This window comes from Cannabis sativa, chromosome 5 (assembly GCF_029168945.1).
Source record: "Cannabis sativa cultivar Pink pepper isolate KNU-18-1 chromosome 5, ASM2916894v1, whole genome shotgun sequence".
NCBI lineage: Eukaryota > Viridiplantae > Streptophyta > Magnoliopsida > Rosales > Cannabaceae > Cannabis > Cannabis sativa.
In genome coordinates this window covers 5,535,887-5,547,301 of record NC_083605.1, presented here as the reverse complement: position 1 = coordinate 5,547,301, position 11,415 = coordinate 5,535,887, and the positions used below count along the sequence as shown (strand labels likewise).

Sequence of the window (11,415 nt, the reverse complement as noted above, 5' to 3'; positions counted from 1 at the left end):
CACTAGAAATGATCACTATAAACAGCACCCTCCACTTTCAATTCCTCTCTATAATAATTAATCTAATCATTGTCAAAAATCAATGGAGATCAAAATCACTACTTTCTAAATAAAAAAATAAATAATGGTATATAGGAATGACCAATTAAATTATTTAGACCAAATCTGATGGACGATGGTTACTCTTGTAATCCACAAGTTTACATAAAGACGTAGACATCCCCACTTATGATATTAATTAATATATAATTCTTTTTTATTTATTTTTCAATTATTTTTGTTACCTATATATAAAAAATATAAATTTTTTTATTCTGTATTCAATAGTATAAATACCCCTTAAAGGATCAACAGTCCCAAGCAACATTTGTTAGTTTATCTTGGTCCATATATATACTTGTTAAAGTACCTATAATAATAAACTTACTCATAGGACCATTATAATTTCTAGCTAAATATATATCATAGTCTTTGGACCATTTTTTCAAGAGAAGAGAGAAAAACATGGCTGAAAAACTACACATGGCAGTTGGAATCATGGGTATTAATTTTATATCACATATCTATAATATTGATTAGCCTATATTATTTTTTGGTCTAAATGTTGTTAATTTGTTTATTTATTTCAGGAAATGCTGCTTCTTTGCTCCTTTTTGCTGCCCCAATGTAATTTCATTAATTAAAACTATAGTCTAGCTATACTTTACATGGCAAATATACATATACTTATAATAATTAATGTTGTAATATTGTTTTATTATTATTTCAGATTAACATTCTTAAGGGTGATAAAGAAGAGAAGCACAGAAGAGTTTTCATGTGTTCCTTACATTATTTCACTCTCAAACTGTCTTCTTTACACTTGGTACGGATTCCCTATAGTAAGTAACAAATGGGAAAATTTCCCATTAGTGACAATCAATGGCCTTGGGATTCTTTTTGAGTTGTCCTTCATTTTCATATATTTCTGGTTTGCATCCTCTAACAGAAAGGCAAGTACACTATACTATACTTATTATTACTTACTTACAATCCAAGTTAATTATGCCATGCATGCATAGTATAATTATTAAGTAATAATAATTAATTAACATTTTGCAGATAAAAGTAGCTGTTGGAACTATTTGTGTTATCACAGCCTTCTGCATAATTGCTCTTGTCTCATCATTTGTATTCCATGATCATCACCATCGGAAGATTTTTGTGGGCACTGTAGGCCTCTTCGTTGCCACAGCTATGTATGGCTCTCCATTAGTTGTTGTGGTAAGTATTAAAGTAAATTTAGAAATAATATAGAAAAGAATTTTATGGAAAAAAATGCTAATTAATTTTTATTTATTTATTTGATGTGTTGTGCAGAAGCAAGTAATTTCAACAAAGAGTGTTGAGTTCATGCCTTTCTATCTCTCCTTTTTCTCTTTCCTTGCTAGTTCACTTTGGTTGGCTTATGGCTTACTTAGCCATGATCTCTTTCTTTCAGTAAGTGCACTAATCACTAATTATTAATTGATTAATTAATTAATTAGTGTCATATCGGTATTAGTACTGGTGCCTAATTGTAATGCTCTGACTCCATTTGGTATTTTGTTTTTGCAGACACCAAATATGCTTGGTTGTCCATTAGGCTTTCTTCAACTTGTGCTATATTGCATATATAGGAAGAATAAGGGAGTGATTGAAGAACCATTGAAATGGGATATTGAGAAGAATGATAATGACAAAACCAAACAGCTTCAACCAGCTCTGAATAATGATGAGATGATCACTACTATCAATGGAAAATGTTAATTAGAGCATAAAAAATAAAAAATAATTCTATATATTAATTAAGCATTATTTAGAATATATTTCCTTCTGTTTTAGTGTCTTGTATTTGAATCAAATGAATATTCCTGTGAAATCGTGGGAAGTTTATTAGCTATACGATTAATGGGATAAATGTTTTGGGTTAATCTTACCTGAGCTAGTTTTAAATTAATTAGTATATATATATATAATTAAGTTCTCTATATTTTGACATAATAATATTATTAACCCCTGTCACAATCCCAACCACCACACGTAAAAGCAGGTTCACTTTGTCAATAGAAGAATAAATAATAATACTAAAAAAACACCTTAACCAAAAGAATAAGTTGTTGAAATTTTTCACTGTGTGCCTAAAAGGCAAAAAAAATACAATCACATGAGTTGATCATATTATTTACCAATATATCATCAAATATATATATAGTGATATGATCATATCAGAACCGTTGGAGTTGATAATAAGAACAACTCAGCTCTGCCTCAAAAGTTATGTAGATAACGCGTTTGTTTTGGACAGGAATATGTGCTAATTAACAGTACATATTATTATTCACCATTTCTGAATAAATCATCAGTTGTCACTATCCCATATACCAAAAGAGTAAGCACAGCCATGCAATTTTTTTTTCCAAGTGTTAAATTAAAAAATAATTTTTGTGTCATTCGATATATCTTCTTAATGGACTTTATAGTGTCTCTTAGAATCCTTCTAAAACAAGACTTGTCCAAATAAAATGAGTTATGATTCATTTAGAGTGGAAGTGACGTTATATATTATAATGAAAAGACATATATCATAGGTGTATACATATCGTTACTATTATACCTTTCTCTAAAAAGATAAAATTGGAGAGGGAAATATAGTAGAAGCCATTCATTTTTTTTTTACCGTATTTTTGTTTTTGGTATTTGAAAAAATTATAGCTCAATTTTTTTTATTATAATAGTATATATATTAGATTTACAGTAGGCATCTCACTAATTTTTTAATTTTTTTTTTTTTTGTATATTTATATGTTGTTGAAAATAATTTATGTTCAAAATAATTAATTATGTACACGTGTGTAACAAGAAAAAATATGTATACATATGCCAATCGAATAATATTTTTATTTATTTATTTCTTTTACACTATACACAACTATCATTATTAACATGTAAGATATTTAATATTAGAAATAAAATGAGATCTTTCTTTCTATTTTCATTTTATTATATGAACTACTATATTACAAATATTTGTTTTTAACATAAGAACAAAAAGTTATTTAACTTAATTTAACTTATATAAATTATATGTATTAAAAACATTATCCCCAAATTAAAGATTAATTGAGAGGCCATGGCCATCCCACAACCCTAAATAATTCGCAGTAAATTATTTAAAAATTAGTAAATAACAACTATAATTAGAATATGGATTGTTATACTAAAAGAATTTAAGTTATAATTTTCTCTAAATGTTAAAAACAGACATTGGGCAAATAGTCACTCCTCCTATTGAGTAAAAGTGATGTGGTAATATTTGTAAGAGAAATGTTAAAGAGTATTGGTGAGGTTTAACACTTTTTTACATGTCAATATCGCTATTGGTTTAAGTATTAAATCTCATATTATTTAATGGAATTATTTTTAAAAAGTATTGCAAGTTAATCACAAAGCGACACTTTTAGAAAATGCTGGACACTAGTAATGTCTAATAAGAATGCTATTTCTACAATATATGTATAAGATGATCACATAATAATAATAAAATAAAAAATTGCTGTAGAATATATGTTAAAGAGATAAGAAGTCGAAGATAAATATTTAGAGAATATATATCTCGATTGTGTGCTTTCAACATTTTTCTGTTGGTTTGCAATCTAATCTTTATATATATAAATCAATAAGAGGAATATAATATAATATATATACATATATAAGACAGCTAATACATATTTTGCTGATAAGATTAAAAACGCATTTATATATGAGGTAGCTAGAAGGCAATGTTAATCAAATTGCATTAATAAAGAGTTTCAATTTGTTGTAAGATGCTCCATTTTCCAACGTAGTATGTAGATAATATAACAACATTACATTAATGAGAATTAGAATGAGTTCTACTTCTAATTTCAACAGAGAATAATATATATATATATGTACGAAGTCTGCTGTTTAGCTTAATATTCCAATTACAACCAGCTAGCTAAATCTAAAGATTCTTGGTGTCTCTTACCACTTATATATATGCTAGACAAAATTATATGAGCGCGCGTATAATGTATGGTTTGGGTTCCAAGCTAGCTAAATCTTCCCACTTTAACATATATATATATATATATATATATATAATTGAAGTGTAACAAACAATATGCTTTTGGAGCCCAGACCTGTACAATGATGTGATGAGTGTGTAAGCAATCAATAAGAGTCGTCCAAAGTTGCCAAATTGGGTTTGATGAGAGTACGTAGATGTTTTCTTATTTGGAGTACGTATGTATTAAGGGATATGTCCCAACATAAACATAGGAATATATAACTTGACGACATCATTGAGTTTTGGGTCACAGAATCCCCCTTTTACCTTTGGTTTGTTAATTTCAAAAAGAACCAAATCCTTATCAATTATTAATTTCCCTGTTCCTGAAATACACACAGTGCTAGCTAAGATTGTATTATTTGAAGAAATTATGGTTTTCATAGTCATTTTCCCGAACAATCTTCTCTATTCCTCCATTTTGCCGCTAATTGCATACCCATAAAATAATCGTCAACTTACTTGGATATGAGTCATGTATTGGACAATATTGTGGATCAATATAAAAATATTGAGTCATATATAAGAATATGGGCTACTCCACTCATTACCAATTGGTTTTGATAGAACCCCATGATCCTCAATATGGTATCAGAGTCATATTCCTAGCAAGCTTCCGATCCACACTTATCAAAGAGTTAGTCAGCCGCAAGCGAGCAAAATGGTACTCACAGCCGCGAACAAGAATTAGCAAGCAAAAATTGTCTCACATGGATCAAATGTAAAAATATTGAGTCATATATAAGAATATGGACTACTCCACTCATCGCCAATTAATTTTAAGATGGAACTCTATAATTCTCAAAACCTGGCATAAGATAATTGAAAGCAAGTAAGTGTTGGGAATTATTTTACCAGGATCTTAGATCTACTCACAAGTATGTTTATTAACATCCTAAATATGAACTTTCTAAAACGATAAAATAAACACATATAAAGTTAAGAAAACCTTACAATGATGCAGCGGAATAAATGTCTCCTTCCACTCAGATCTCTAACCCTTGATTCCTTTCTGTAGCAGAGTATGATCAAGATCTGAGCCCGAATCTCCTTCTTCTTCAAGCTTTGATCCTTCACAGTCTTCCAATCTATGATTGAGTTTACCTTCTTGTGTGTGGGCACTTACTCTTTCACTAGGGTCACGAAAAAGATGAAGGAAAAGAGGGAGAGAGGTTTCGGCCAAGGTAGAGAGTGAGGGAAGGCTCAGTTTTTCTGAAGAGAGAAGTTTCTGTCAGAAAGCTAATGAAAGCATGTATTGTGAATGAGCCATCACTTTCTATTTATAGGCAACTTACTAGGTTTAGGTTTAGAATTATTTGGCATTAAAATAATGAAAATATTAATTTGAAAAAGCCTTATAAGTGGTCGGCCATAGGTGTTGTAATGGGCCCCACTTAATTTTGCAATTTTATCAAATTTTATCTCTATTTTCTCAAAAATGCCAATTTTCCAATTCTAACCTTTTAAATGCCAAAACTAATTATTTAATAATTAAAATACATTATTAAATAATATTGTCATTTAATTTAATTATTAATTAGACATATAAAGTCCATTAATAAATAAATAAACCCAGAAAACTCTTTTCCTTACAATTTCACCCCTGAATAGTGAAAATTCATAAAATCAGACATAGTCTAACTTTAGAATTATAATTGATCAATCACGAATCAATTAATGAGTCTTATAAGCAGAATGTTCTCAACTAGAATGGGGACCATGGATCTATATGCTGAGCTTCCAATAAGTGAACCAAATTTACCAAGTAAATTCCTACTTATTAATTCTTCGTTGAATCCACTCTTAGAACTTAGAATTGCACTCTCAGACTTATATAGAGCATATTGTATGTTTCACGATACCAATATACTATCTCATTTAACCATTGTTATAATCTTATTGTGATTTAAAGATCCTCTATATAGATGATTTACATCGAGATGGGATTTCTTTACACAGTTCTCACCCTCAATGTATTTTGCCCCTTAAAACACTTAGCTACTGTAAATGGTGTTTAATGATCTAATAATTAGTCGGTTAAACAAGAGCTCATCCATTTACTTCTATTTGCTAAGCTCGAAGTGGAATCATCACTTAACTTCTATACACCAAGTTAGGTTTATAGATTCCATATTTATGTTCAGCACTCCCACTCAATCATACTATCATGTTCCCAAAATATACGTATCACCCTGACCCAAAAGTAGGCTTAACTAATAAATCAAAGAACATGAATAGCACTCCTGAGTTGAGCCCAAGCATATCAGGATTTAGATTCTTTTTAATCTTAAGATCAACTCTGCGATATTGACTTGGAAAGATATGTATAACGGTAAGTTTGTAATATCTTAACTTAGTTGCAATATCGGTCCAGTCCAATGTATACTCCATACATTCGAAACTAGTATACTTTGCTAATGTCTGGAAAGAACATAACACTTACTCCAAGTGTAAGTACACATCATCGTCGATTATCACATTAGTGTAAATCCAATAACAACCGATGAAACAGGGACCAAAACTTTTGATTCATATGATCACAATCACATTCCAACGTGTTGACGATATCGTAATTGTGAATAAACATATGATCTGGATTTAGCGATTTTGTGTGTATGAATGTAATAAACATATTAAACATATTAAACCATTAGCATGTAAAATTCATGCAAACATCAATCACTTCAAATTTCTTATATTGATAACTAATCAGATTGTAAAGAGTTTTATTTAGGGCATAAAACCTAACAAACTCCCACTTGCACTAATATAAAACAAACTCGCGCAAATAGGTCATTCGATGTCTTGATCTTCGCATCAAGTGTAGTATATTTGAATCCACCCAAACTTCGGAAACTAGTTCATAAATACTCTTATGAAACATCCTTTACTTATATGCTTTACTCATCGAGGGATGCGAAATCTTTCTTGTTTTAAAAGTACATACGAATTAACGGAGAGGACATATCTCTCATATTTTAAAATATGTAATTGAGATAATACGGTGTAGACTTTTCTTCGGTGATATAACTTTACGGTATTTTCGAATAGACCAAGTTATAGTTCTTCTCCTGCAGTAGAGCTTGAATTATTATACAATAATTCCTCCACCCCCAAAGTAAGCACCATCTTAAGAATTTCGAAATTAGATGGTGTGATACAAAGACAACTGATACACAGTTCCTTAATATCTTACATATAGATCACTTTCATAAATCCTTCTTGAATATCTTCTAATGTTCCCTATTTGATTACATCTCAGATAGCTCCCACTCAATAGCAGATGTACGGTTAAATAATACTTTTAACCTCTACGATTGTTTAGAGAGTTACCTAGTTGTGACTTTTGTATTAGTCTGAAACTTTAAGTCAAGACTAAGTCATCAACTAAACAGACTAGTATTTGAAATGAAAAATACATGCCAGAGATTAAAGTAATCAAAATTAAGATACCATAAAATTTTATGAGGATTAAGAATTCTTGGTTCTAGTCATTCGAATGGACTGAACTAGAGTTCTTTATCTTATTCTCATAATTCTGATAAGCTATATCTATCCATGTGAATGGATAGATTTGCTTTTCGTAGTGTTCTTAAGTACCTATCACAATTATCAACCTAATGAAGATGGGTATAGAACTTTAAAATTCTCCCACTCAATTAAGGTAGTGTGAAACTTTAACAAAGAACTTTCAAAGGTATCAAGCTTTTACTTACAACAGTAAAAACGAAATGGAACATACAATCAAGATCAAGAATTTATATTGACAATAGAATGACTCATTATATTACTTCTATGTTTAAACAAGATATGTGTTTCATAGGGAATTGTGGAATAGACTCCACCCCTAAGAATATACATATAGGGTACTATGGATAACCTCCACCCCTAAGTATATAGAGATTATGATCCACCCCTAAAGGTTGTAAAGATCATGATTCTCTAAGTGTGATAGAGTTTATGTGGAGTTGAATACTATCCGAGAGTTCATTAGATATAAAAGATCGTTGAACTGCATAGTTTTCTTAACTTTTCTCCACCCCTATCAGATCATAAGATCCTTTTATTAAACAAATTCTTAATAATTGTATGAGAATTAACAATTATGATAAACATAGAAATAATTTCTAATGTTTATATAATATAACTCTATGAAGAGTTGTAAATATTATAGAATTTGCATCAATAATAAAAACACTTACACATACAAACATACAAATATAATGTGGTAATAATTGATGAAGATAAATTAAATGAAGCTCAATCTCATAAATTGCAATAGGGAATTTCGAAAAAATAAACTTTATTAATAATAAAAAAAATATTGCAACAATATGAGAGAAACAGGGATAAATATCCCTAACTAAAATTTGAAATCCAAATTGTCTTTAAACTAAAACAATTAATTCAAAAAATAAATTGAAGAGCTTCATCTTCATCTGGACGATTTCACCCTTGGTCCGGCAAATTCTGATCCAACTCAATTGAGTTCGAAGTAGCTTGGCCTATAAGAAGAAGAAAACAAATAAACAAAGTTAGTCCGAAATTATAAATCCAATTGGATAATAATTCACTAAAACTCTTAAAGTTTATGAAAGGAAATACCTTGTTTCTTTGCAAGAAGTTTAGGACATGGGGTTTCCAATGGCCTTTTTCATTGCGGTGGAAACACTTTCCTTTAAGTGTAGCATCACCGAAGGAGCAAGAGTCTTTTTTCATGACTTTTGTTCGCTTCTTGGTGTTCTTCCACTTCTTCTTCGATTTGGGCTTTGAAGCGAGGCGACATTTGCTTCCAGTTTCATCGTCCCATTACCATTACCAGGATGAGGTTTACTCCCTTTCTTCTTGGGTCCTCCAATCAAATTTTCATAAGTTTGAAGGTCATTGACTAATTCATGAAAGTCAATTTCCTTCTTATTCATGACATAATTTGATGTGTATGGTAGAAATGTTTGAGTCGGTTTCAAGATAAGACTTACTTGAGTAGCACTTGTCCATTTCGGCACCATGATCTGGGCTTCTTGGAAATAGCGGACATGAGGAGAACATGATCACGCACGTTTTGATGAGGTTCCATCAGTGCGTTAATGTACTTCTTAGTCGCGTCAAAGCGTGACGAAGTGATGCCCTTACCCGAATAGCTCATTTAACTTCGTCATAACTTCGGCGGCCTTCTCGGTTTTAGAAAGCAGAGTTTTGAGGGTGTCAACCATGCTAGAAAGCATAAAGTATAGAGCTTTGTCATTTGCCTTCGCCAACGCTCATACTTTTCTTTCACGGCTTTGGATGCATTATCCCAGCACTTCAGTGACGGCTCGGCTTAAAACAAACAAGGCACTTTCTCCTATGAGAGCAATATTAATGTTCTCATTCCATTTATTAAAGTTAGATCCATTCAGCTTATTTTCGGTCAACAAAGATAACATGGGATTCATTTTGACAAACAGGATACTACAAAATAATAGAAATCAACAAATAGAAATTAATAATGGTTTAACACACAAAATCAATTCAGAAATTATAAGCACATAGCAAGTAGGAATGATATGAGAAAATACTTAAAAATTCAATCCTAAATAATTTCCAAGGTTTTCAACAAGGCGATATCGGTGTCCCATAGTTTAGGCGAGAGTCAAAGCTACCATCCATTGAATAGAGTTGTCGACTCATCTAAAATGTTAAACATTCTAGCAACCTTTTATTCGATCAAGATCGAATCCGGCGTTGTCCCGTTTAGGCGAGAGTCAAGGCTATTCTATCTCATGAGCTGCCATTGTTTCGCAATTTGCAAGTCAAATATGGTCGCCACCATTAGGGTGATCTATACCATATAAAACACTTGCAAACCACTTATCATGCGAGATTAAACGGTGCGAAATTGCTAATGAACGTTCCTCCATTAGGGAGGATTACTCACTAAAACAAACGCGGTGTAAAACCCACAATGGAGATCGAATATCTTAATAATAATAAAGCTCATTGTTTAAAATGTATTTTCTTATTATTCTAATAAATAAATCTCATTAAATTCTATTTAAGAATTAAAATTCAAAAATAAGAATTTAATATAATATTTATAAAATTATACTAGATGGTGATTGAAATAAAATTAATTATTTCCATCTTAGTAATAATCTTAAATATAAATATTAAGGAAATTAATTTAAGATGAATTAAATAAATAATTAACAACTTAAAAATTTCCTTTGAGAATATATTTATTGGGTTCGAAAATTAAGTATAAAAAAAAAATTATACAATTTTCGAAAATAATAAAAATAGAAAAGCAATACTTCAAGCAAAAATATCACCTATCTAGATATTCTTTTGACTAGTTAATTCAATTTCTAATATATATATATTTTAAATTCACTTATTTTAAATTAATCTATTAAATGAAAAAATCATTGACTTGAGTTGGTCCAAGAATTAATTAAAATAAATAATTAATTTACAACTCAATCTATTTTTCAAAAAAAATCGAAAATATTGCATAATTAAAATGCAATTTCGAAATTGATTAATAAAATAAAGAAAAATATATATTTTGAAAATTATTTAAATTTAAGTTGAAAAATTAAATTTCAACCTAAAAATAATTTTCGATTTAATTAAGTGTCATGAAAAATCAATAAATATTTAAGTATCATGATGAAAATCAACTTAGATATTTAGATTTTTCAACTTAATTAATTGTATTAAATTCAAGAAATAAATAATTAAGTGTAGTAGAAGCCTTAATTATTAATTTCTATTTAATACTAGGAAAAATATACTTAATAAAATTGTACCAAAATTAATTATTTAAATAATTAATTTCACAAAAGTATAATATTTTCCTATATAAGTATTAGAAATAATAAGTAGTCTAGAAATTACTATCTAGAAAATATCTTATTTGACTAAGTATCTTTTCAAAATTTGAAAAATATCTAATTTAAGTTATATAGAAAAAATCTAAAACTTAAATAATTTCAAATCTAGATTTAATTAAATATCACAAATTAAGTTGTAACCACTTAATTTGAAGATATCTTTTAAAGTTAATATTTGAAAAGATATTAACAAAAAAATATCTAAGATATTCCATTTCAAGTTAATATTTGAAAAGATATTAACTTAAAAAATATCTTAAGAATCTTTAATAACTAATGCCTAAGATTCCTCAACTTGATTTAAAATTTAAATCAAATATTCAAATTTAAGTTAGTTAAGAAAAATCGGTTGATACAACTAATTTATAACTTAAATAGGAATATTTAATTAAATAAGCTCCGAAAGAATCTTAGTTAGTTAAAATTCTA

The 11,415-nt window shown here is 29.2% G+C and overlaps 1 protein-coding gene across 1 annotated transcript; it reads left to right on the top strand.

Annotated features, from left to right (window-relative positions):
- Positions 1–355: 355 nt before the first annotated feature.
- On the top strand, positions 356–1,952 carry LOC115716757 (bidirectional sugar transporter SWEET3). Its single transcript, XM_030645653.2, has 6 exons — positions 356–541; positions 630–666; positions 770–992; positions 1,102–1,263; positions 1,360–1,479; positions 1,597–1,952. The coding sequence occupies exons 1-6, from the start codon at positions 505–507 to the stop codon at positions 1,786–1,788; spliced, it is 771 nt and encodes a 256-aa protein (XP_030501513.1). The 5' UTR covers positions 356–504; the 3' UTR covers positions 1,789–1,952.
- Positions 1,953–11,415: the final 9,463 nt, after the last annotated feature.